The sequence below is a fragment of the Hylobates moloch genome, unplaced genomic scaffold (assembly GCF_009828535.3).
Source record: "Hylobates moloch isolate HMO894 unplaced genomic scaffold, HMol_V3 SCAFFOLD_23, whole genome shotgun sequence".
Classification (NCBI taxonomy): Eukaryota; Metazoa; Chordata; class Mammalia; order Primates; family Hylobatidae; genus Hylobates; species Hylobates moloch.
Genome location: NW_026652298.1, coordinates 24,636,359 through 24,663,771, shown reverse-complemented (window position 1 = coordinate 24,663,771; position 27,413 = coordinate 24,636,359). Strand labels below are relative to the sequence as shown.

Here is a 27,413-nt window from a genome sequence, read left to right as displayed (position 1 = left end):
GATGGGGAGATGAGGGATTATAAAGGGGTTATCTAAGCCAAAACCTGAAGGATGGAAAGGAGACCAGCCACAGGGAGGGTCAGAGGAGCATCATCCTTGGAGATGGTAGTGGGAATTCCCAAGTGTAGAGTCCCAGAGGCAGGAACAGGAATTTGTGTATTTATAGAAAGGAGAGAAAGCAAATACAGTTACATGGGAGGAGAGACGACGGCAGAGCTGGATCATATAGGATATCTAAGCTGTATTAAGGAGTTTGGATTTTAAAAGAAAATGAATCGTTCTACCAAAAAGACATATGCACTTGTATATTCATCACAGTGCTATTCACTATAGCAAAGAAATGGAATCAACCTAGGTGCCCATCAATGGAGGACTGGATAAAGAAAATGTGGTACACATACACCATGGAATACTACACAGCCATAAAAAAGAATGAAATCATGTCCTTTGCAGCAACATAGTTGCAGCTAGAGGCCATTATCCAAAGCAAATTAATGCAGGAACAGAAAACCAAATACCGCATGTTCTCACTTATTAGTGGGAGCTAAACATTGGGTACTCATGGGCATAAAGATGGCAACAAAAGAAACTGAGGACTCCTAGAGTGGAGAGGGAGAGAGGGAGGCAAGGATTGAAGAACTATTGGATACTGTGCTCAGTACCTGGATGATGGGACCATTTCTACCCCAAATCTCAGCATCATGCAATATTACCAAGGTTACAAACCTGCACATGTACTCCTGAATCTAAAATAAAAGTTGGGGAAAAAAATTTGGATTTTATTCTAGCTGTGATTGAAGCGATTAGATGGGTAAAAGGAAAGGATCAACAATGAGACACCTTGTTAGCTGCCACATATATTTAGAATGGCCCCAAACCTGACCATGTCACAATGGGCTGAAAATGCAGCTATGTCTAACTTTTTAAGTTTCAGACAGAGCCAATTCAGGGGACTCTCTTTTGCTGTTCTTTCTATAAGAAGGATAATTGTGTTTTGGGGTCAGGTCGGTGGAAGGATTCAAAATCAACCTGATTCGGAGTGAGGAGCACTTTCAGAGCTACTGCAACAAGATATTTGCAGGCTGGGACTTCTGCATCACTAACCGCAGCATGGCGGATCTGAAGCACAGCAGCTTGCGGTACGAGCTCCGAGTGAGTGCTCCTGGGTTTGCCTGCGGTGGGGTCCTCACCAGCAAGGTCCTGCCTTTGGAGCCTGAGTTTTCAGCTTGCAGAGGATCAAGGGTGGGGGACAGGTTGTCCCTGGTGCTTAGCAACTTACCCCTCTGTAGCTTTCAAGAACTTTTCACAGCGAACACGTTACTGGGGTTGATTACTCTAGACCTGAACAGGAGCACTGGTGAACTGGGACTGGGAAGTGGGGTGGGGACGCAGTGGCTGGAAAGAGGTGATGTCTTTCCCCATACCCTGCTACTTTACACTGTTATTTTTCCACCTGAGGAGGACCTGTCATAAACACTGCTTATACCAGGAGAAATGGGAGTAAGGAGGGAATGTTATGACAATAGTGTGGAATGGAGAGTATATGAAAAAGTACAGACCGGCTGTGGTGGCTTATGCCTATAATCCCAGCACTTTGGGAGGCTGAGGCAGGCAGATCACAAGGTCAGGAGATCGAGACGATCCTTAGTAGAGATGGTGAAACCCCATCTCTACTAAAAATACAAAAAATTAGCCGGGCATGGTGGGACATGCCTGTAGTCCCAGCTACTCGGGAGTCTGAGGCAAGAGAATCACTTGAACTGGGAGGCAGAGGTTGCAGTGAGCTGAGATTGCGCCACTGCATTCCAGCCTGGGTGACAGAGCGAGACTCCATCTCAAAAAAAAAAAAAAAAAGTACAAGAGAGTTTCCAACCATCTCTACTAAAAATAAAAAAAATTAGCCGGGCATGGTGGCACATGCCTGGAGTCTCAGCTACTCGGGAGTCTGAGGCAGGATAATTGCTTGAACCTGGGAGGCGGAGGTTGCAGTGAGCTGAGATTGCACCACTGCATTCCAGCCTGGGTGACAGAGCGAGACTCTGTCTCAAAGAAAAAAAAAAAAAATGTACACGAGAGTTTCCAAATGAATACGGAAAGGAGTAAAGAATAGCATGTTAATAAACCCATCAAAGAAAAGGAGGAGGGGACAAATAAATCAAAAGCATAATAAAATGGAAGGAATCAAATCAAATCTATTCTTTCTTACACTAAATACGAACAGATTAAATTCTCCTAATAAAAGCAGAGACTACTAGATTGTGTAAAAGAAAAAATAACAACACCTCACCTGTATTGTGTTTGAAGAAATGACACATACTATATTTAAGTAATATCATGAATAGTTTATAGTTCTGTTTTCACATTTATTGCAAAGCCCAACTGCAGTCTTAAATAGGAGGTTCTACCTTTACTTAGGCCCTTAGTAGACATAAAAAATAGTTGGGTTAGGCCAGGCGTGGTGGCTCATGCCTGTAATCCAGAACTTTGGGAGGCCGAGGCAGGTCAGGGTCAGGAGATTGAGACCATCCTGGCCAATATGGTGAAACCCCGTCTCTACTAAAATTACAAAAATTAGCTGGGCATGGTAGTGCATGCCTGTAATCCTAGCTACTCAGGAGGCTGAGGCAGGAGAATGACTTGAACCAGGGAGTCAGAGGTTGCAGTGAGCCGAGATTGGACCACTGTACTCCAGCCTGGCAACAGAGCGAGACTCTGTCTCAAAAAAAAAAAAAAAAAAAAGGAGTTGGGCTAAGTCTAGGATGGTATCTTGGGGGAGATGAATATTTAAAAGATGTCTTTTTTTTTTTTTTTTTTTTTTTCTGAGATAGCATTTCACTGTGTCATCCAGGCTGGAGTACTGTGACGTGATCATACATCACCACAGACTTGAACTCCCAGGCTCAAGCAATCTTCCACGTCAGCCTCCTGAGTAGTGGGGACTACAGGCACTCATCACCACACTCAGCTAATTCTTCTGGGTTTTCTTGTAGAGATAGGGTCTCACTATGTTGCCAGGGTTGGTCTTGAACTCCTGGGCTCAAGTGATCCTCCTACCTTGGCCTCCCACAGTGCTAGGGTTACAGGAGTGAGCCACCGCGCCTGGCTAGAACTCTTAAAGATGGATGGGGAGAGAATGATGAATCAATTTCTATCCCTGAGTATCCCTTCATCCCACTGCTCACAAATGGATTTTCTTTTATCTTCAGGCAGATCTGGAGGAAGAAAGAATACGGCAGAAAATAGCAGAAAGGACCTCGGAAGAGACAATACGCATTTACTCTTTGAGACTGTTTTTGAACTGTATTGTTCTGGCTGTTTTAGGGGCATGCTTTTATGCAATATATGTAGCAACTGTCTTCTCGCAAGAGCACATGAAAAAGGTAAGTTAACTTGTACTCTGGCTGGATATTATGCCTAGTGCACTGAAAACCTGTGAGGTAGATACCATCGTCATTTCTGTTTTACATATGGAGATACAAGTTTGGCTGATATGATCAGGACCTGCAAATCAGAGGTGATCAGTTTCCACTTTTTTTTATTTTTTGAGACGGAGTTTCACTCTTGTTGCCCAGGCTGGAGTGCAATGGCATTGTCTTGACTCACTGCAGCCTCTGCCTCCCAGGTTCAAATGATTCTCCTGCCTCAGCCTCCTGAGTAGCTGGGATTACAGGCATGTGCCACCAAGCCCGGCTAATTTTGTGTTTTTAATAGAGATGGGGTTTCTCCATGCTGGTCAGGCTGGTCTTGAACTTCCGACCTCAGGTGATCTGCCCGCCTCCACCTCCCAAAGTGCTGGGATTACAAGTGTGAGCCACTGTGCCCTGCCCAGTTTTCACTTTTAAGAGAACTTTTTTGTTTTTGTTGTTGAGACAGAGTCTCACTCTGTCACTCAGGCTGAAGTGTGGTGGTGTGATCTCAGCTCACTGTGACCTCCACCTCCCAGGTTCAAGCGATTCTCGTGCCTCAGCCTCCCTAGTAGCTGGCATTACAGGGATGCACCACCACACCCAGCTAATTTTTGTATTTTTAACAGAGATGGGGTTTCACCATGTTGGCCAGGCTGGTCTCGAACTCCTGACCTCAAGAGATCCACCCACCTTAGCCTCCCAAAGTGCTGGGATTACAGGTGTGAGCCACCACACCTAGCCTTAGAGAAATTTTTAAAAGCATCTAAAGTGTAGTGTTTGAGATCCTTACTGCTCCTGGAATTTGCAATATTCAAAACTAGGCTGCACTAGTTCTACCTTTACTTAGGCCCTTAGTAGACATAAAAAATAGTTGGATAAAACCCTGACTGTTATTGATGAACTAAGGCCTTGGTTTTCCTAAATAGCAGTGGTTTTAAAATTCCAAGTTTGTCTAGTGGCTCTGTTTTATGAAATCAATCATCAGGGGTCCAGGTTCCATTCATGTTTTGGCTCTGCCCTCCCTAGGATATGGTTTTCTTTTCTTCTTTTTTCTTTTCTTTTCTTTTTTTTTGAGACAGAGTCTCGCTCTGTCACCCAGGCTGGAGTGCAGTGGCACGATCTCAGCTCACTGTAACCTCCACCTCCTGGGTTCAAGTCATTCTCCTCTCTCAGCCTCCCGAGTAGCTGGGGTTACAGGCACCTGCCATCACACCTGGCTAATTTTTGTATTTTTGGTAGAGACAGGGTTTCACCATGTTGGCCAGGCTGGTCTCGAACTTCTGACCTCAAGTGATCCACCTGCCTCAGCCTCCCAAAATGCTGGGATTACAGACATGAGCCACCGCGCCTGGCTGGGTATGGTCTTCTTTTGGTACAAGATAGCTCACCACCATGGCCACATTCTAGCCAAGGGGAAGGAGATGAAGGGGCTAAGGAGGGCACATTTCTTCCTTTAAAGGGCATAACCTGGAGGTTACACTAAAAACTTCCACTCATATCCCCTTGGCCAGAATTTAGTCACATGGTAGTACCTAGCTGCAAGGGAGGCTAGGAAATTTACTTTTTATTGTGGATGGCTATATATTGTCTAAGTAGTCTGTTACTGTGAAAGCAGGGAATTGCTATTTCAATTTCAAATCAATCAATTCTACACCCTTGAAGATACTTTGAATTGCCCGTTTATACAGAATACATGGGTCTTCTTATACATCCCCTTAATAAATCCAGTAGAGCCTGGTTTTCTTCCCGCACAGTACTAGATACCTCTTTTTGAACATCTGAAGAAGGAGATGGCGGCCGTGTGCAGTGGCTCATGACTGTAATCCTAGCACTTTGGGAAGCCAAAGCGGGTGGATCACCTGAGGTCAGGAGTTTGAGACCAGCCTGACCAACATGGTGAAACCCTGTCTCTACTAAAAATACAAAAATTAGCCTGGCATGGTGGGAGGTCCCTGTAGTCCTAGCTACTCGGGAGGCTGAGGCAGGAGAATCGCTTGAACCCGGGAGACGGAGGTTGCAGTGAGCCAAGATCATGTCCCTGCACTCCAGCCTCGGTGACAGAGGGAGACTCTATCTCAAAAAAAAAAAAAAAAAAGAAAAAAGGAACGAGGTGACTTAACATTTACAGGCCATGTTGAATGACAAATATGTTTTGTTTGCCCAACATGCATAGTTGAGTTCTTTTTTGTTCTATTTGTGGTGTAACTTCCTTATATACTCGTGACTAATAAGTTTTGTTATCCTCCTAGGAAATCGACAAGATGGTTTTTGGAGAGAACCTCTTGATATTATATCTACCGTCTATTGTGATCACGCTGGCCAATTTTATCACCCCAGTGATCTTTGCCAAGATCATCCGCTATGAGGATTATTCTCCAGCCTTTGAGATCCGGCTGACAATCCTTAGGTAATGGCTAACATGAAGATGGCAGGCATGTCAAGCCAGTCACCACCTGCCCACTCTCTTGCCCATGGCAGACATCACTAATCAACTGTGGTGCATTTTCCTGCTGAGCCAAGAGTCCCCCTCAACCTTCAGACAGCCCCCATGAATGAATCAGAATTTGTATATATGGTGAAATGTCTTTGATTTGAGAGTCTACTCCTTGGTATTATATTTTTGCTCCATATAATAGCACAGGGCATAGGCTGGGACCCTAAGAGGAGGGGTTGCTCTAAAGCTGTCAGAAATGACAGCTATAAGGCAGAGTCCAGGGAGTTAACACAAATGAGTGGAGAGGACCAGGTGGGACTGTGCAGGACTTGAGAGTTTTCTTTCTGTTTTTCAAATTCCTTAGATTGCATTTGCATCTTATTTAAAACATTTTTTATTTTGAAAATTTTCTTTCACTCTTTTTTTTTTTTTTTTTTTGAGATGGTGTCTCACTCTGTCCCCCAGGCTGGAGTACAGTGGTGCAATCATAATTCACTGCAGTCTCAAATCCCTGATCTCAAACAATCCTCCCACCTCAGCCTCCACATAGCTGGGACTACAGACACGCACCACCATGCCCAGCTAATTAAATTTTTTTTTTTTTTGGTAGAGACAAGGTTTTGTTATGTTGCCCAGGCTGGTCTTGATTTTGTTATGTTGCCCAGGCAGGTGGGATTAAGTGACCCTCCTACCTCCACCTCCCAAATCCTGGGATTACAGGCAAGAGCCACCATGCCCGGTCTCAAAGTTTTCAAACAGAATGCATAGTGTAATGATCCCCATATGCCTTTCATTTACATTTCAGTCATTCCCAACATTTTGCTAATCTCGTTTCCATCCATTCTCTCCTAATTTGCTAGATTATTTTAAGGAAATCTCAGGCAACATGCCATCTCATCTGTAAACACTTCATTTTTTTTTTTTTTTTTGAGACGGAGTCTTGCTCTGTTGCTCAGGCTGGAGTGCAGTGGCGTGATCTCGGCTCACTGCAACCTCCATCTCCCGGGTTCAAGAAATTCTCCTGCCTCAGTCTCTCGAATAGCTGGGACTACAGGCATGGGCCACCAGGCCCAGCTAATTTTTTAAAATATATTTTTAGTAGAGACAGGGTTTCACCATGTTGGCCAGGCTGGTCTCGAACTCCTGACCTCCGATGATCCACCCACCTTAGCCTCCCAAAGTGTTGGGATTACAGGCGTGAGCCACCGTGCCCAGCCAACTTCATTATATCTCTAAGTGATGGGAGCTTTAAATATATAACCATCATCACACCTAATAAAATCGAGGCGGTCTCCCCAGTGGGGTTGCCGATGGTTTTCCACAGTTGATTTGTTCAAAGCTGAATCCAAACAAGGCCCACATGCTGTTTGGTCATCGTGTCTCCTAAATCTCTTTTATTCTTTTCAGAGTTTCCCCTCCCCTTTTGTTAGGCCTTTGATTTGCGGAAGAAACTGGATCATTTTCCTGCAGAATAGCTCCTATTCTGGATTTCGTCCATTGTTTCTTCCTGGTGTGTTTAATTTGTTTTTCTATGCTCATAGTTGCTGTAAATGACTGTGTAGATTCAGAGTTTTTGTTAGATTCTGTGTCAGTTTTTAGTTAAGGAAACCTCTTCAGGGATGCCATGTCCTTCCTGTTGTATCCCAGCAGAGGCACAGAAGGTGATGTTAGTAATGAGTAGAGTGAGCAGAGGGCGTGGGTTTGCTCTTTCCCCCATTATTTTCTTTCCATTTTTTTTTGAGACTGGGTCTTGCTCTGTTGTCCAGGCTGGAGTGCAGTGGCACGATCATAGGTCACCTGGGCGCAAGTGACCCTCCTGCCTCAGCCTCTCGAGTAGCTGGGACTACAGGTACACACCAGCATGCCAAGCTAATTTTTTAATTTTTTGTGGAGACAGGATCTCCTCACGTTGCCCAGGCTGTTCTCAAACTCCTGGGCTCAAGCAATCCTCCCACCTCAGCCTCCCAAAGTGTTGGGATTACAGGCTTATGAGCCACCAAGCCCAACCTCCCTTATTCTTTAAATTATTCTTTCTTTTTTTTTTTTTTCTTTTTTTTGAGATGGAGTCTCGCTTTGTCACCCAGGCTGGAGTGCAGTGGCTCGATCTTGGCTCACTGCAAGCTCCGCCTCCTGGGTTCACACCATTCTTCTGCCTCAGCCTCCTGAGTAGCTGGGACTACAGGCACCCGTCACCATGCCCGGCTAATTTTTTTTTTTTTTTGAGACGGAGTCTCGCTCTGTCGCCCAGGCTAGAGTGCAGTGGCGTGATCTCAGCTCACTGTAAGCTCTGCCTCCTGGGTTCACGCCATTCTCCTGCCTCAGCCTCCCGCGTAGCTGGGACTACAGGCGCCCGCCACCATGCCCGGCTAATTTTTTGTATTTTTTAGTAGAGATGGGGTTTCACTGTGTTAGCCAGGATGGTCTCGATCTCCTGACCTTGTGATCTGCCCGCCTTGGCCTCCCAAAGTGCTGGGATTACAGGCGTGAGCCACCGTGCCCCGCCATGCCCGGCTAATTTTTTGTATTTTTTAGTAGAGATGAGGTTTCACCATGTTAGCCAAATGTTTCTATTTAATTTATTTTTGTATTACAAACCAAACAATAGAAAATTGTCTTAAAAAAAAAAACCAGAACAAAAACTCACCGTCTCCACCCACCTCCCTTGAATCCAGTGTGTTTTTGTCCACACAGTTCCTTCTGTTTGTGCCAAGACTCACATGTTTTTTCTTCCAAAAATTGGATCATATTTATGTGATATCTCTGCAGCATACTTTTCTTCACTTTCAGCATACCAGACATCCCTCGACGCTCATACAGAAAAGATTCCACTGGTTCTTTTCAGGAATGTGTCATGTCCTGTAGTGTCACTACGTCATCATGGAATTAGGAGGTCCCAGCTGTCTGATCTTTTTAAAAAATTGTAGTCACATGTATGTAACATAAAAGTTGCCATTTTAACCATTGTCAGAGTACGATTTGGTGGCATTAAATACAGCCCCAATATTGTGGAGCCATCACCACCATCCATCTCCAGAACTTTTTCATCAGCCCTAACAGAAATTCTGTACCCATTTAGGCGTTTGCTTATTTATTTATTTATTTATTTCCGAAATGGAGTTTTGCTCTTGTCCAGGCTGGAGTGCAACGGCACGATCTCATCTCACCGCACCTTCGTCTCCTGGGTTCAAGCGATTCTCCCACCTTAGCCTCCTGAGTAGCTGAGATTGCAGGGATGTGTGCCGCCATGCCCAGCTGATTTTGTATTTGTAGTAGAGACGGGGTTTCTCCATGTTGGTCACGCTGGTTTTGAACTCCTGACCTCAGGTGATCTGCCTGCCTCTGCCTCCCAAAGTGCTGGGATTACAGGCGTGTGCCACCGCAGCTGGCCTGCTTTTTTTTTTTTTTTTTGAGACGGAGTCTTGCTCTGTCACCCAGGCTGGAGTGTAGTGGTGTGATCTTGGCTCACTGCAACCTCCGCGCCCCAGATTCAAGCGATTCTCCTGCCACAGCCTCTGAAGTAGCTGGGACTACAGGCGTGTGCCACCACGCCCAGCTAATTTTTGTATTTTTGGTAGAGACAGTTTCACCATGTTGACTAGGCCAGTCTTGAATTCCTGACCTCAGGTGATCCCTCTGCCTCGGCCTCCCAAAGTGCTGGGATTACAGGCATGAGCCACCACGCCCGACATTGGTTTGTTTGTTTGTTTGTTTTTTCTCACTCTGTCCCTGAGGCTAAAGTACAGTGGCTCAATCTCGGCTCACTGAAGACTTGATCTCCTGGGCTCAAGCAATCCTCTTGACTCAGCCTCCTGTGTCGCTGGGTCACCACCACACCTTGCTCATTTTTATTTTTATTTTTTTTTGTAGAGACGGCCAGGGGGTGGTGATCTTACTTTACTGCCCAGGTTGGTCTCAAACTCAAGGGCTCACGTGATCCTCCGGTCTCTACCTCCCAAAGTGCTGGGATTACAGGTGTGAGCCACTATGCCTGGCTGGGGTTTTAAGACAGGCAGCTTTGGGCTGGGCATGGTGGCTCACACCTGTAATCCTAGCACTTTGGGAGCCCGAGACAGGCGGATTGCTTGGGGCCAGGAGTTCGAGACCACCTGGGCAATATGGTGAAACCTCAGCTCTACTAAAAATAGAAAAAAAATTAGCTGGGTGTGGTGGCAGACACCTGTAATCCCAGCTACTTGGGAGGCTGAGGCAGAAGAGCTGAGATCACACCACTGCACTCCAGCCTGGGCGACAGAGCAAACACTCCATCTCAAAAAAAATAAAATAAAATAAAAAAATATAAAGGCAGCTTCTACATTCCCTAGCCCCAGTTTCAAGGGACCAGCTGCCCTGAGGGCCTCATCTTCCCATCCTCTCTCCTCCTTCTCTCTCCGAAGGTGTGTCTTTATGCGGCTGGCCACCATATGTGTCCTGGTGTTCACGCTGGGCTCCAAGATCACATCCTGTGATGATGACACATGTGACCTCTGCGGCTACAACCAGAAACTCTACCCAGTGAGTTGCGGGGCGGGGGCATTCGGCTGGTTGGGTCCTTCTGGAATACAGTGTCATGGTCAAGAGAACAGCGGTTGAAGCCATGAGTTTGAACTGCATTTGCTTCGCTTTCTTGTTCTAGTGATGAGACAGAGTCTGGCCCCATGGAGTCTAACCCCAGGCACTTCTGAGGGCTTGGAAACCAAAGTCTGTGCTGAGGCTCCGAGTTTGCATCAGCTGATGCCCTCACTGGAGCCACAGGATCTGGAGTTGGAAAGGGAATTAGAAGGTGTCTTGGGAGCCTCGTTTTCTCTGCCTCAGCTAGGGTCTTTCAGTTTCCCTCACTCTCTTTGGTTTCAGTGCTGGGAGACCCAAGTTGGGCAGGAAATGTACAAGCTGATGATCTTCGACTTCATCATCATCTTGGCTGTGACACTCTTCGTGGATTTTCCTAGAAAGTAAGTGTGAGGGGTGCCCATATTATCATCCCCACCACACACATGCACACACACACATACACACACACACAACTAGAGGGTCCCATTGCAGCTGCATTCCAGAAGCTGCTGGATGACTCTATAGCTCTGGAAATCTGATAACTGGTAACTTTCTTTCTTTTTTTTTTGAGGCAGGGTCTTGCTCTGTCACCCAGGCTGGAGTGCAGTGGCGCGATCTTGGCTCACTGCAACCTCCGCCTCCCATGTTCAAGCGATTCTCCTGCCTCAGCATCCCAAGTAGCTGGGACTACAGGTGTGTGCCACCATGCCTGGCCAATTTTTTGTATTTCTAGTAGAGATGGGGTTTCTCCATGTGTTAGCCAGGATGGTCTGGATATCCTGACCTCGTGATCCACCTGCCTCGGCCTTCCAAAGTGCTGGGATTACAGGCATGAGCCACCGCGCCTGGCCAAGTTTTTAATTTTTTGTAGAGAGGGGCTCTTGCTATGTTGCCCAGGCTGGTCTCAAACTGGCCTCAAATGATCCTCCTGCCTCAGCCTTCCAAAGTGCTGGGATTACAGGTTTGAACCATCATGTCTGTTCACAACTGGGAACTTTCAAGCAGCTCCAGGCTATTGACCTCAGCATTCATTAGTTGCCCATCTAAAGGCAGCATGAAGAGCAGAGATGGGGTAGCTTTCCATGAGGTTTCGCTAGGGATGACCTTCTGCCATCAGCACAAAAGGTGCAGACCCTCCAGGCTGCAGTGGACACCCGTCTCCCGATCTGGGTTCAAACTCCCTCCCTGCCCCTTGCTAGTCATGTGACCTTGGGAAGTTATTTAAGCTCTGGCCTATTTTCTCATCTGTAAAATGGGGATAGTAGTAGTACCCACCCAGTAACTTTGTGGTGAGGAGTAAATGGGATAACTAATGCAGATAAAAGCACTGAGAACACTCCACAGTACAGAACTCAACAAAACATTAGCTGTCACCAGCATGATTATCATAAACTGTGTTGTCATTTCTGTTATTATTCTCTGTTCACTTAACCACTCTTTATCCATGTATGCAGATAATCTAGGCAGAGGCCAGAGGTCCAGTGAGCCCTTAAAAATAAATATGGAAGCCTGGGCACAGTGGCTCACACCCATAATCCTAGCACTGGGGAGGCCAAGGTAGGAGGATCACTTGAGGCCAGGAGTTTGAGACCAGCCTGGGCAAAATAGCGAGACCCTGTCCCTACAAAAAACAAAAATTAGCCAATTAGCCAAGCATGCACATGTAGTCTCAGCCACTTGGGAGGCTGAGGCAGGAGGATCGCTTGAGCCTTGGAGGTCGAGGGTATAGTGAGCTATGATTGCACTACTACACTCCAGACTGGGTAACAGAGTGAGACCTTGTCTCAAAAAAAAAAAAAAAGAAAAAAAAAGAAAAAACAAAAAGTCAAGGATTGTATCAATTTGAGTGCTGAACTGTAGATCTGAGACTTGGAACCTTATCTTAATGATTCCAGAGTTCATTATATTCTGCATCTTTAAGACATTTGACTAACCAGTGTCCATGATAAATATGCATGGAAATAGTCCTGATCTTTGTGATACGGTTCTGTGGCCTTGGCAGACACCAGTAGCCCGAATGAGAATTGTCTGTTTCCAGGCTCCTGGTGACCTACTGTTCCTCTTGGAAGCTGATTCGGTGCTGGGGGCAGCAGGAGTTTGCCATTCCTGATAACGTCCTGGGGATAGTTTATGGGCAAACCATCTGCTGGATTGGAGCCTTTTTCTCACCCCTTCTCCCTGCAATTGCAACCTTGAAATTCATTATCATCTTCTATGTGAAAGAGGTAAGGAGCCAGTGGGAATGGGGGCTCATATGCTGGGCCATTTTCAACCTTCCAGGGCAACAATATGTCTGGAGCTCACCTCACATCCCATGAGACGTATCAAAATTACATCCTTTATTTAAAATATATGTTTATTCTAGAAAAATATTGCTTTTTTTTTTTTTTTTTTTGAGATGGAGTCTCACTCTGTCACCCAGGCTGGAGTGCAGTAGCGTGATCTCGGCTCACTGCAACCTCCCCCTCCTGAGTTCAAGTGATTCTTCTGCCCCAGCCTCCCGAATAGCTGGACTACAGGAGCCTGCCACCGTGCCTGGCTAATTTTTGTGTTTTTAGTAGAGATGGGGTTTCACCATCTTGGCCAGGCTGGTCTTGAACTTGTGACCTCGTGATCTGCCCACCTCGGCCTCCTAAAGTGCTGGGATTCCAGGCGTGAGCCACCATGCCCATCCGAAAAAGACTCTTGATAGATTTTTTTTTTTTTTTTGAGATGGAGTCTCGCTCTGTTGCCCAGGCTGGAGTGCAGTGGCGCGATCTCAGCTCACTGCAACCTCCACCCCCCAGGTTCAAGCAATTCTCCTGCCTCAGCCTCCTGAGTAGCTGGGATTACAGGCACGCTGTAATTTTTGTACTTTTAGTAGAGAGGGGGTTTCACCATCTTGGCCAGGCTGGTCTTGAACTCCTGACCTCGTGATCCACCCGCCTCGGCCTCCCAAAGTGCCGGGATTACAGGCGTGAGCCACTGCGCCTGGCCTACTCTTGATGAATTTTTATGTTTTTCTAATTTTGAGAGTTTTGTTAAGAATTGTTTTGTTAAGGCCGGGTGTATTTTGTAATTTTCTGTTGTATTTTGAAGCCAATGCATTTCTTTTATTTGTTTGTTTTTTTGATTTTTTTTTTTTTTTTTTTAATTAGAGATGGTGGTCTTGCCATGTTGCCCAGGCTGGTCTTGAACTCCTGGGCTCAAGTAATCCTTCCACTTCAGCCCCCAAAAGTGCTGGAATTGCAGGTGTGAGCCACCCCGCCTGGACCAGTGCATTTATCTTCGGGTCTCAATGATTTGTGTAAGACCTTGGGCGGTTCACAGTCCATTGCGCCAAAACTAAGTGCTAATGAGGGACGTAGCCTTGCAGATGACTGGCTCATCTGGGCTTATTAACCGCTTTTTTCTTTCTTTCTTTTCTTTTATTTTTTTAGATGGAGTTTTGCTCTTGTTGCCCAGGTTGGAGTGCAATGGTGTGATCTTGGCTTATGGCAACCTCCACCTCCTGGGTTCAAGCGACTGTCCTGCCTCAGCCTCCTGAGTAGCTGGGATTACAGGCATGCGCCACCATGCCTGGTTAATTTTGTATTTTTATTAGAGACAGGGTTTCTCCATGTTGGTCAGGCTGGTTTTGAACTCCTGAACTCAGGTGACCTGCCCGCCTCGGCCTCCCAAAGTGCTGGGATTATAGGCATGAGCCACTGCGCCCAGCCTGTTTTTTCTTTATTATAGAGGCAATACAGTATTAAACATTTAAATAATGCACATATGTTTACAGTAACTTCTATCCCTTCTTCCAGAGGTACCCTCTGTTAACAAGCCCAACATTTATTGATTACCTGTTATGCCAGGCCCTGAGGATTCAAACTTGAAAATTATAATAGTCTTAATAATAATAATGATGGTGTTAGTAAGAATAGCAGATAATAATGCCATGTGTCCCCACTCTGCCATTACTTTACACAAATTATCATGCACTGATTACACCCACCCTTTGACAAAGTACTATATTATATTTTATTTAAGAATTTTTTTTTTGAGACAGGGTCTCACTCCAAGTTGGAGTGCTGTGGCACAATCTCAGCTCATTGCAGCCTCTGCCTCCCAGGTTCAAGCGATTCTCGTGCCTCAGCCTCTTGAATAGCTGGGATTACAGGCACGCGCCACCGTGCCCAGCTAATTTTTGTATTAGAGACAGGGTTTTGTATTAGAGACAGGGTTTTGTATTAGAGACAGGGTTTAACCATGTTGGTCAGGCTGGTCTCCAACTCCTGGCGTCAAGTGATCTGCCCACCTTGGCCTCCCAAAGTGCTGGGATTACAGGTGTGAGCCACTGCGCCCGGCCAAAGTGCCATATTTTATAAATTAGGAAGCTGAAGTTCAGAGAAACTGGTCCGAGGTCACATAGCTTTTAAGTGACCCCTTGGATTTGAATCCAGGTTTATTTCACTCCAGAGCCTAAGCTCTTAACCCAGTAAGCAAAGCCTTGAATTGGACCAACTTTCTACCTGGATGTTTTGGCTTTTGAAGAATATTCTGATGCTTTCACTTGAAAACACGAGTTGGCTGAAATCATCAAAGGAGAGATGGATGTGCAAAAGCTCACAGGAACTTCTTTTTTCCCTTTCCAGAAAATACTGATTAGCCTGTGGCTTCGCAGTGTGTAGCACAGTAAAGACAGTGTGGAGTGATGGGTTGGGTCATGGGGGGCACCAGGCCTCACTTCTGTCACTCACACCAGGCATGTCCCGCTGGCTGCCCCGAGGCTGGGCGCCAAGTATCCTCGGTACTCAGTGTCCTCTGGCTCAGATGTTCCAGCTCCTTCTGAATTCAGAAGAGCTTATGTCCCTGCGCAGTAACACAGCTTTTTAAACTATTGAGAAATTTCATGCCTGTTACCATTATATCCCTTCTTACTCCCCAACTGATATTTCCTTCAAGTCTTTTTTCCCTCAATGGAAATACTTATTTTTAATATGTAGGAAAAAATATATGTGCTTGTAAAAAACTTCAAGTAAAGGAACTCTTAATTTGGTGTATGTTATTGTAGATACAGTTATACGTGTTTAAATCCCTATAAAGAAAACATGCTTAAAAAAACTTAAATGGCCGGTCACGGTGGCTCACGCCTGTAATCCCAGCACTTTGGGAGGCCGAGGCGGGCGGATCACCAGGTCAGGAGATCGAGACCATCCTGGCTAACACGGTGAAACCCCATCTCTACTAAAAATACAAAAAATTAGCTGGGCGTGGTGGCAGGCGCCTGTAATCCCAGCTACTTGGGAGGCTGAGGCAGGATGGCATGAACCCGGGAGGCGGAGCTTGCAGTGAGCCGAGATCGTGCCACTACACTCCAGCCTGGGCGACAGAGAGAGATTCCGTCTCAAAAAAAAAAAAAACGAGAAACTTAAATGAGTTCATCTTGTACGGAGTTTTGAAATGTACCATTTTCACAGTGCCACATGGGGATGTAAAGCTGTCTCTCATCCTTCTTTTTTCTTTTTTGAGATGGGGTCTCACTTTGTCACCCAGACTGAGGGTAGTGGCACAGTAGCATGATACAGCTCACTACAGCCTCAACCTCCTGGGCTCAATCCATCCTCCCACCTCAGCCTCCCAAGTAGCTGGGAATACAGGTGCACACCACCATGGCTGTCTAATTTTTGTAGAGACAGGGTTTTTTTAATAGAGATGGGGTTTCACCATGTTGGCCAGGCTGGTCTCGAACTCCTGGCCTCAAGTGATCCACCCACCTAGACCTCCTGAAGTGCTGGGATTACAGGCATGAACCACCACGCCTGGCCTCATCCTTCTTTAGGATTGTATGGTATTTCATTCTATATAGATGTACTTTAACCTTTAACTATAACCTAATGAACTCCTGCTCCCCACCTCCACTTTTCTTTTTGAGACAGGGTCTCTCTCTGTTGCCCAAGCTGGAGTGCAATGGCATGATCATAGCTCACTGCAGCCTCAAACTCCTGGCCTCAAGTGATCCTCCCGCCCTGACCTCCCAAAGTGCTGGGATTACAGATGTGAGATGTCTCACGCAGCCACGAACCCCCACTGATAGCTATTTAGGTTGCTTGGAGTTATTCCGTGTTATCAATGACTGTAGCATTAAACATCCACACACCTGTGTTTTGGCCCATTTCCCCTTCTATTTCATCAGCGTGAATTCTCCAAAGTTTGGAGTCTGGATGAAACCTTTTTCATTTTGATCTGTATTGCTGGACTACCCTCTGGAAAGGTTAGAGTGATTAACATTCCCACTGTAATGCAGGAATGCACTTATTTATCCTCACAGAAGCTGTACTTATTGATCTTAATTTTTCTTTCTTTTTCTCCTTGTAGTGGAGTCTGCTTTACACCTGCAGGCCCTCCCCCAGGCCGTTCAGAGCATCCAATTCTAATTTCTTCTTCCTGTTGGTGTTGTTGATCGGGCTGTGTTTGGCAATAATACCTCTGACAATCAGCATCTCACGGTAAATGCGACTTTGTTTTCTAGAACATTTCATTGCTTCTTGACCTGTTCCTCTTTTATGTAAAAGGGTCCATCATATCACTTTTTTTTTTTTTTTTTTTTTGAGACGGAGTCTTGCTCTGTCACCCAGGCTGGAGTGCGGTGGCGCAGTCTTGGCTCACTGCAACCTCCATCTCCCAGGTTCAAACGATTCTCCCGAGTAGCTGGGACTACAAACTCCATCTCCCCAGGTTCAAACAGCCTCCTGAGTAGCTGCGACTACAGGTGTGTTCCACTATGCCCAGCTGATTTTTATATTTTTAGTAGAGACAGGGTTTCGCCACGTTGGCCAGGCTGGTCTCGAACTCCTGACCTCAGGTGATCTGCCTGCCTCGGCCTCCCAAAGTACTCGGATTACAGGCATGAGCCACCGTGGCTTTATTGGCGTTTCTCATGGTGTTCTACCCACAGAGGCTGACAGGACTTCCAAGGCTCAAGTGATCTTCTTCCCTCAGCCTCCTGAGTAACTTGATACTACAGGTGCGCACCACCACGCCTGGCTAATTATTTAAATTTTTTTATTTTTCTGTAGAGACGAGGGCTCACTATGTTGCCCAGGCTGATCTCAAACTCCTGAGCTCAATGATCCTCTTGCTTCTGCCTCCTAAAGTATTGGGATTACAGGCATGAGCCACCACACCAGGCCAAATTTTGTTTCTTCATCTTTAAATTAAAAGCCTGTACTGGGTGCGGTGGCTCACACCTGTAATCCAACACTTTGGGATGCCAAGGTGGGGGTATCGCTTGAGCCAAGGAGTTTGAGACCAGCACTGGCAACATAGCAAGAGCTTGTCTCAAATTAAAAACAAAAAACAAACAAACGAAAAAATAGGAAAAGCCTGGAACTTTGAGTCCCTCTCTCAGATTTTATTCTTTTTTTTATGAGACACGGTCTCACTCTGTTGCTCAGGATAGAGTGCAGTGGTGTGATCTTGGCTCCCTGCAACCTCTGCCTCCCAGGTTCAAGCAATTCTACTGCCTCAGGCTCCCAAGTAGCTGGGATTACAGGGACCTGCCACCACACCCAGCTAATTTTTGTATTTTTAGTTGAGACGGGGCATCACCATGTTGGCCAGGCTGGTCTCGAACTCCTGATCTCAAATGATCCACCCATGTCGGCCTCCCAAAGTGCTTGGATTACAGGCATGAGCCACCATGCTTGGCCAGATTTTGTTCTTTTTTAACACTTTGATTCTGTATGTGTTTTGTTGCTTTTTATTGTTATGGTAATATATGTTATATAAAAAATTCAAGCAGTACAGAAAGGGTGTAAATTGAAGAGAAAAATATTGCTCTTTGTCTTCACCTCTTATTCTCACTCTCCATAGGTTACATAACGACTGTTAACATTTTCTTATGAATACTTCCAGAAATTCTTTATGAAAAGCAATTATTTATTTTTTAAGAAAACATGAGATAATAGTATAATCCTGTTTGTTAATTATTTTTTCATTTAATATTTTATTCTTTTTTTGTTTTTCTTTTTTTTCCAGTTAGTTTTATATTGTATCCTTTCTTATGTCCATGGACATACAAAACTCTTCTTCTTTTAAAAATATTTTTAGCTTTGATTTTTTTTTCTTTTTCTTTTTTTTTTTTTGAGACAGAGTTTTGCTCTTGTTGCCCAGGCTGGAGTGCAGTGGCGCGATCTCGGCTCACCGCAACTTCTGCCCCCTGGGTTCAAGCGATTCTCCTGCCTCAGCCTCCAGAGTAGCTGGGATTACAGGCATGCGCCACCATGCCCGGCTAATTTTGTATTTTTAGTAAAGACGGGGTTTCTCCGTGTTGGTCAGGCTGATATTGAACTCCCAACCTCAGGTGATCTGCCTGCCTTGGTCTCCCAAAGTGCTGGGATTACAGGCGTGAGCCACCGCACTTGGCCTGATTTTTTAAAATAGGAAATGCATTCACATAGCACAAAATTCAAAAGATATTTTAAAAAATGGTGAAAATTCATTTTCTCATTCTTTCTCAAGGAGTTAATTTTCCTGAGTGATGGTCATCTCCTCATATCTGTGTCTTTTCTTTTTTTTTCTTTTTTAAAGATGCGATCTTGCTATGTTGCCCAGGCTGGTCTTGAACTCCTGAGCCCAAGTGATCCTTCCACCTCTCAAAGCACTGGATTACAGGCGTGAGCCACCGTGACTGGCCACTTTTCTCTCTTTTTCTCTCAATGGTTCTTTAGTATTCCATCATATGAATGGACCATAAATTGTTCATCCATTTCCTTAAACAACATTTAGGTTGTTTCCAGGAATTTATTTTTATCCCTACATAAAGGGCTGCAATGGAAAGTCTTATACACAGACCTTTGTGATGTGAATTTAGTCAGTTCTTTCCGGGTCTTAATTTTAGTGCTTTCCTATTGTAATTTTATTTTATTTTTTTCTTTCCTTTTCATTTTGAAAAATTTTAAATCTACAGAAAAGTTGAAAAACTAGCAGCAGTAAAACGCATATGCCCTTCAATTGGATATCCCAATTGTGAACATCTTAGTATGCAGTCTCCCTCAGGACCTTTGGGGATTGGTTCCATGATCTTCCCCCCAACCATATTAAAATCTTCAGATTCTCAAGTCCTTGCTATGAAATGTCATGGTAGGCTGGGTGCGGTGGCTCACGCCTGTAATCCCAGCACTTTGGGAAGCCAAGGAGGGTGGATCACCTGAGATCAGGAGTTCGGGACCAGCCTGACCAACATGGAGAAACCCTGTCTCTACTAAAAATACAAAATTAGCTGGGTGTGGTGGCGGGCGCCTGTAATCCCAGCTATTCCGGAGGCTGAGGCACGAGAATCACTTGAACCCGGGAGGCAGAGGTTGCAGTGAGCCGAGATTGCACCAATGCACTCTAGCCTGGGCAACAAGAGTGTAACTCTGTCTCAAAAAAAAAAAAAAAAAAAAGCATGGTATTTGCTTTTTTTTTTTTTTTGAGAGGGAGTCTCACTCTGTCAGCCAGGCTGGAGTGCAGTGTCACCATCTTGGCTCATTGCAACCTCCGTCTCCCAGGTTCAAGGAATTCTCCTGCCTCATCCTCCCAAGTAGCTGGGATTACAGGCACGTGCCGCCACTACGCCCGGCTAATTTTTGTATTTTTAGTAGAGATGGGATTTCGCCATATTGGCCAGGCTGCTCTTGAACTCCCGACCTCAAGTGATCCATCTGCCTCAGCCTCCCAAAGTGCTGGGATTATAGGCACAAGCCACTGCACCTGGCCATATTGTTATTTTTTACTTCTCAAATATTTTTATCTGAGGTTGGTTGAATTTGACGAAGAACCTTTGGATATGGGGGGCCAACTGGATTTGTTTTCTCTATGCATACTTTTTTTTTTGAATAGCAAATAATTTGAAATTAATTTATAGACATCATAATATTTCACTGCTAAATACTTCAGTGTGCAGCTCCTAAGACTAATGGCACTCTCCTTTATGTGTTTCCACAATAATATATCACGCTGAAGAAGATTAATACTACTACCATGTTTCTGCCATTTTAAATTTCTCCAATTGTCCCTAAATAGTCTTTAGTATAGCTTTTTTTTTGGAGACAGCATCTTGCTCTGTCGCCTAGGCTGGAGTACAGTGGCCCGATCTCGGCTCACTGCAATCTCCACCTCCTGGGTTCAAGCAACTCTCGTGCCTCAGCCTCCTGAGTAGCTGGGATTACAGGCGTCCACCACCATGCCCAGCTAATTATTGTATTTTTAATAGACACATGGTTTTGCCATGTTGGCCAGGTTGGCCTCCGTTTCCTGACCTCATGGGATACACCTGCCTTGGCCTCTCAAAGTGCTGGGATTACAGATTTGTTTTTAAAATAGTGATCTTTCAAGTTTGACCCATTGCTTGTTTCTTCTATCTCCTTAGTCTCTCTTTTTTTAAATTTAAATTTAAATTTTAAGTTCTGGGGTACATGTGCAGGATGTGCAGGTTTGTTACCTAGGTAAATATGTGCCATGGTGGTTTGCTATACCTACCCCCGTCACCTAGGTATTAAGCCCAGCATGCATTAACTATTTTTCCTAATGCTCTCCCTCCGTAGTTTCTTTTAATCCCTGATTCTTTGAAGAGTCCAGGCCAGTTTCCTCACTTCTTTTTTTTTTTTTTTTTTCTTGAGACGGAGTCTCGCTCTGTCGCCCAGGCTGGAGTGCAGTGGCGCAATCTCGGCTCACTGCAAGCTCTGCCTCCCGGGTTCACGCCATTCTCCTGCCTCAGCCTCTCCGAGTAGCTGGGACTACAGGCGCCCGCCACCACGCCCGGCTAATTTTTTTGTATTTTTTAGTAGAGACGAGGTTTCACTGCGGTCTCGATCTCCTGACCTCGTGATCCGCCCGCCTCGGCCTCCCAAAGTGCTGGGATTACAAGCGTGAGCCACCGCGCCCGGCCCAGTTTCCTCACTTCTAAATTAAGAGACTGGAGAATAGAATGCCCACATTTTGGATGTGTCTTGTTATTTTCTTATACTGTCATTTAACTTGCTCTCCTGTCCTGAATTTCCTGTAAACTGGAAGTTAGGTCTAGAGACTTGATGAAATTTCAGAGCATTTTCTTTCTTTCTTTCTTTCTTTTTTTTTTTTTTTGAGACAGAGTTTTGCTCTTGTTGCCCAGGCTGGAGTGCAATGGTGCAATCTCTGCTCACTGCAACCTCTGCCTCTCAGGTTCAAGTGATTCTCCTGCCTCAGCCTCCCAAGTAGCTGGGTGGGCATGCACCATCATGCCCTGCTAATTTTTGTATTTTTAGTAGAGATGGGGTGTCACCACGTTGGTCAGCCTGGTCTCGAACTCCTAACCTCAGGTGATCCACCCGCCTCGGCCTCCCAAAGTGCTGGGATGTGGGATGACATTCGTGAGCCACCGCGCCCGGCCAGGGTAAGCATTTTCGACTCAAACATTCCAGAAGTCCCAGGAGATCAGGCGGCTCCCTGTAGGCCATTGTTAACAAAACATTCTGGGTGTACAGGGGCGGGCCACTCAACCTGTGCTGCACGCTCCTTCTGAGCCCGTTGGTCTGTGTCCTGGCAGCATCCCTTCCTCGAAAGCCTGTGGGCCATTCACCAACTTCAACACCACCTGGGAGGTCATCCCCAAGACGGTGAGCACCTTCCCCCGTTCGCTGCAGTCCTTCATCCACGGTGTCACGTCCGAAGCCTTTGCAGTTCCTTTCTTCATGATTATTTGGTGAGTGAGAACCACTGGGACCCACTGAGGCACGTGGGCTCCTCCCATTGGGAAATGGCAGCGGCCGGGGGGGTCACCCTACACTTGACAAGTTACTGAGCTTCTTTGAACTGCACTTTCCCATCTCTAAAATGGGCATAATAGGCCGGGCGCGGTGGCTCACACCTGTAATCCGAACACTTTGGGTGGCTGAGGCGGGCAGATCACTTGAGGCCAGGAGTTTGAGACCAGCCTGGACAGCATAGGGAGACCCTGACTCTACAAAAAAATAAATATAAATAAGTAACAAAAATTAGCTGGGCATGGTGGTGCATGCCTGTAATCCCAGCTACTCAGGTGGCTGAGGCATGAGAATCGCTTGAACCTGGGAGGCTGAGGTTGCAGTGAGCCAAGATCACACCACTGCACTCCAGCCTGGGTGGCAGAATAAGACCCTGTCTCAAAAACAAATAAATAAATAAATAACCTAGGCATAATAATAGTCACTCTTTCAGAGGCTCATTGGGCAAATTAAGAAAGATCACACTTAGCCTGATGCCTGGCTTATAAAAAGCCAATATATATTGCCTGTTATTAACATTACTGTTTATTTACAGAATCTCTTGCTCTTTGACAAGGAACAGGTTTCTGAGCAGAGGGATGAACACCAGATTAGAAGCATGCCCTTGAACCCTGGCTCTACCACTTATAAGCCATGAATAACTGGAATTAATTGTACCTTGCATGTACTAACTCATGAAATCATCGCAATTACTCTGTGATGCAGATATTCTTACAGTAAAACTCCACCATAATACAAGAAGTGAGCCCAAAGAAATGTACCTGTAAAAAGGCAAGATACCTTTGATGAGATTAATACAATGACTTGGGGGAATTGTGCAGCTAGCCAGCCTCGAATTCATAGGATCCATGGCTCCAGCCGCTTCACCCTAATTGGTTCACCCCAGCAGTGCTTTGGCTGGTGCCACCTGGTAGCACTTCTCTGATCTGACTTAAGTATCTCAGGGACTACCAGGAGAATACTGTGGACATCACTGATTTTATGATCTCCTGGTTACTTGGCCCTCATTTCATCAGCCTTATCTGGGGAGATTGCATAGGAAGCCACCTTCCCTTCAGTGAGGTTGCCTTCTGTTTTTATGAGGGCTTGCCCTCCATTCCATTTGCCCCTCTCCCCAAAGATAATAACTTTAACCACCCCCATTTCAGATCTAGAGCTGCACAGAAGACAGGAGCCAGCTGTTGATTTTTTTTTTTTTTTTTTAGGAGACAGTGTCTTGCTATGTTGCCCAGGCAGGTCTTGAGCTTAAGTGGTCCTCCCTCCTTAGCCTCCTCAGTAGCTGGGACACCAGGCACCAGGCACCTTCCACTACACCTGGATTTGATTGCTTTTAATTAAAATGATATTATCAGCCAGGCATAGTGGCTCACGCCTGTAATCCCAGCACTTTGGGAGGCCGAGGCGGGTGGATCACTTGAGGTCAGGAGTTTGAGACCAGCCTGACCAACATGGTGAAACACCGTCTCTACTAAAAAATATATAAAATTAGCCAGGCATGTAATCCTAGCTACTTGGGAGGCTGAGGCAGGAGAATTACTTGAACCTGAGAGGCAGAGGTTGCAGTGAGCTGAGATCGCGCCATTGCACTTAAGCCTGGGCAACAAGAGCAAAACTCCATCTCAAAAATAAATAAATAAAATAAATAAAATAATTTTATTCCAAGCTTGCAATCTGGGTTTTATTATGTTTTCCCTATTTTACAAATGAGGAAATGGGCTAGAGAGGCTCCACAGTGATCATCTACGTGTTAATTACATGCTCAGCTGACTTTCTCAACCATGTCGTCCTCTCTCTTTCTGTCATTCTGTATGTATAAAGGGAACATCCGCAAATTTTAAAATTAAAAGTAAAAAGCAAGGCATAAATCAGATTCTGCTGCCACTGCCAAATAAAAACTTCAGTAGCTCTTTCTTATACCCTGTACTTGGAAGAGATGAGGGTTTTCTTTATTTTCTGTAGAGACAGGGTCTGGCTGTGTTGCCCAGTCTGGAGTATGGTAGTGTGATCATAGCTCACTGCAGCCTTGAATTTCTGGAGTCAAATCCTCCCGCCTCAGCTTCCTGAGTAGCTGGGGACTGCAGGCTCATGCCACCATGCCTGGCTAATTTTACATTTTCTTTTCCTTTTTTTTTGGATGGATGCTTGCTCTGTCGCCCAGGCTGGAGTGCAGTGATGCGATCTCGGCTCACTGCAACCTTTGCCTCTTGGGTTCAAGGGATTCTCCTATCTCAGCCTCCTGAGTAGCTGGGATTATAGGCGTCCACCACCACGCCCAGCTAACTTCTGTATTTTTAGTAGAGATGGCGTTTCACCATGTTGGTCAGGCCGGTCTCGAATTCCTGACCTCAGGTGATCCGCCCACCTCGGCCTCCCAAAGTGCTGGGATTACAGGCGTGAGCCACTGCGCCTGGCCATATTTTATTTTTCTAGAGATGGGGCTCTCACTATGTTGCCTGGGCTGGTCTCAAACTCCTGGCCTTAAGTGATCCTTCTGCCTGGAAAAGCACTGGGATTATGAAAATGAGCCATCGTGCCCAGCCTTCTTTTCTAACGAAAGTAAAACTGTTCCAAGGAAAAATATGTAGGGTTGTTTTTCTAGTGGCCTTCAGATGATCCAGACTCCCTTGTGACCTGTCTGTCTTGTGTTGCAGCCTCATCATGTTTTACTTCATCGCCTTAGCTGGAGCACACAAACGGGTGGTCATCCAGCTCCGAGAGCAGCTATCCCTGGTAAGGAAGCATAGCCCCAGAGGGTCATGGCTGGGGACATTTACCCAGGACACTGCAAGGAAAGTGCTGTTTTCTTGGGAGGGAGTGAAATTACTGCAGCCTTCTCTCACCACCACCTCCCCAAAACTCTGCCTTGAGGCCCAGCCCCGTCCAGCTTCATTAATTCACTGATTCATCTGTTCCTTCAAGATGTGTATTAAGGGGGATACGGTGGCTCGTGCCTTTAATCCCAGCACTTTTGGGAGGCCGAGGCAGCAGATTACTTGAGCTCAGGAGTTCAAGACCAGCCTGGCCAACATGGTGAAACCCCATCTCTACTAAAAATACAAAAAGTAGTTGGGCGTGGTGGTGGGCACCTGTAATCCCAGCTACTTGGGAGGCTGAGGCAGGAGAATCCCTTGAACTCAGGAGGTGGAGGTTGCAGTGAGCTGAGATTGCACTATTGCACTCCAGCCTGGGCGACAGAGTGAGACTCCATCTCAAAAATAAAAATAAAAAAAGATGTGTATTAAGTACCTACTCTGTGCCTTGTACTGTGCTGGGTGCTGGGACACTTTGGTGAACAAGAGACAAAACTGCTGGGTAGTTAATAAAATAAATGCTGATTAATTATAGCTTCTATGAAGACAATAAAAACAAGGTAGAGTGACGAGTGGGCTGTCAGTTCCTGCAGATGCGGCCGTAGAAGGCTTCTTTGAGGAGGTGATTTTTTAAATTTTTTTATTTTTTTATTCAGGACGGGGTCTCACTCTCTTGTCCAGGCTGGAGTGCGATTGTGTGGTCATAGCTCACAGCAGCCTCAAACTCTTGGGCTCAAGCCATCCTCCCACCTTAGCCTCCCAAGTAGCTGGGACTATAGGCGTGCATCACCATGCCTGTCTAATTTTTTAATTTTTTATAGCCATGAGGTCTCCCTATGTTGCCCAGGCTGGTCTTGAACTCCTGGGCTCAAGTGATCATCCCCTCTCAGTTCCCCAAAGTGCTAGGATTACAGGCATGAGCCACTATGCCTGGACCCTAGCTGAGACTTGAATAATAGAGACAGGAGCCCATTATCTGAGGTCCTATTTAAGGATAAGAGTAAGAGGCAAAGAGCACAGTGAGGAAATGAGCCAGGCACTTCAGGGGGACAGGAGGGAGGGGACGGGTGTGGCCATAGGGTGGTGAGTGATGGGAAGAGGCAAGGTGATATTGTAATAGCAGCAAGTCACAGTGCCTTGAGGGCTCTGTTAAGAGTTTTATTCTGAGTGGGATGGGAAGCTGCTAAAGGGTTTGTAAGAGTCTACCGTGCATTTTTTTTTTTTTTTTTTGAGACAGAGTCTTGCTCTGTCACCCAGTCTGGAGTGCAGTGCCGCAATTTCAGCTCACGGCAACCTCCACCTCCCGGGTTCAATCGATTCTCCTGCCTCAGCCTCCCAAGTAGCTGGGATTACAGGCACCCACCATCACAACCGGCTAACTTTTGTATTTTTAGTAGAGAAAGGGTTTCACCATGATGGCCAGTCTTTTTTCTTTTTTTCCTTTGAGACAGGGTCTCACTCTGTCACCCAGGCTGGAGTGCAGTGGTGTGATCTCAGTTCACTGCAACCTCCACCTCCCGGGTTCAAGCAATTCTCCTGCCTCAGCCTCCCAAGTAGCTGGGATTATAGGCACCCGCCACCACGCCCGGCTAATTTTTTGTATTTTTAGTAGAGATGGGGTTTCAGGGTTTCACCATGTTGGCCAGGCTGGTCTCGAACTCCTGACCTCAGGTGATCCACCTGCCTCGGCCTCCCAAAGTGCTGGGATTACAGGCATGAGCCACCTCGCCCGGCCTAATTTTTGTATTTTTAGCAGAGATGGGGTTTCACCACGTTGGTCAGGCTGGTCTCAAACCTCTGACCTCAGGTGATCCACCTGCCTTGGCCTCCCAAAGTGCTGGGATTACAGGCATGAGCCACCTCACCCAGCCTAATTTTTGTATTTTTAGTAGAGATGGGGTTTTACCATGTTGGTCAGGCTGGTCTCAAACTTCTCACCTCAGGTGATCCACCTGCCTTGGCCTCCCAAAGTGCTGGGATTACAGGTGTTAGCCACTGTGTCTGGCTGTACTGTGCATTTTTTAAAAAAAGGATGAGCTGCTTTGTGGACAAGGGGCTGTGGAGTGGACACAATGACAGACCAGATGAGAGGCCATTACAATAGTCCAGTGGTTAGAATCCTCAGCCCTCAGTCTGGTAGGTAATGATGGTATTTGTTTCCAAATATATTAAATGTACATGTGAACTTATTATTTTTTAGGAAAGTCGTGACAAGCGCTACCTAATCCAGAAACTAACAGAAGCCCAAAGGGACACGAGGAACTAACTAGACTGAGCGTGAAGATGGTGCTGCCTGTTGCTTCTAAGCTGACCTAGTGATTCGACTGAGCCTACAGAGTCTACCTAGGTTTTGAGTGGACATTTAAAAATATATTTTTCTGGAGTTTAGGCTTTTCCATATGTGCAGCTGTGTTTACCTAACCCAGCCCTTAATCAGGGCTTTAGTGACTTAGAAAAGCAGGGGAAA

General features: G+C 45.8%; 1 protein-coding gene across 3 annotated transcripts in view; it reads left to right on the top strand.

The window, feature by feature from the left end:
- The window catches only part of TMC7 (transmembrane channel like 7), a 72,254-nt gene extending 44,910 nt beyond the window's left edge, over positions 1-27,344 (top strand). The window contains exons 7-16 of one of the 3 annotated variants that reach the window (XM_032144842.2): positions 1,005-1,152; positions 3,207-3,380; positions 5,657-5,814; positions 10,236-10,353; positions 10,693-10,790; positions 12,428-12,614; positions 16,729-16,859; positions 21,920-22,075; positions 24,788-24,866; positions 27,147-27,344. In XM_032144842.2, coding sequence (XP_032000733.1) covers positions 1,005-1,152; positions 3,207-3,380; positions 5,657-5,814; positions 10,236-10,353; positions 10,693-10,790; positions 12,428-12,614; positions 16,729-16,859; positions 21,920-22,075; positions 24,788-24,866; positions 27,147-27,212 — 1,315 coding nt within the window. In that variant the 3' untranslated portion in view covers positions 27,213-27,344. Of the gene's footprint in view, positions 1-1,004; positions 1,153-3,206; positions 3,381-5,656; positions 5,815-10,235; positions 10,354-10,692; positions 10,791-12,427; positions 12,615-16,728; positions 16,860-21,919; positions 22,076-24,787; positions 25,038-27,146 lie in introns of those variants that run through there. The other 2 variants (XM_032144843.2, XM_032144841.2) reach the window with 2 other exon arrangements.
- The last annotated feature ends 69 nt before the right edge of the window (positions 27,345-27,413 follow it).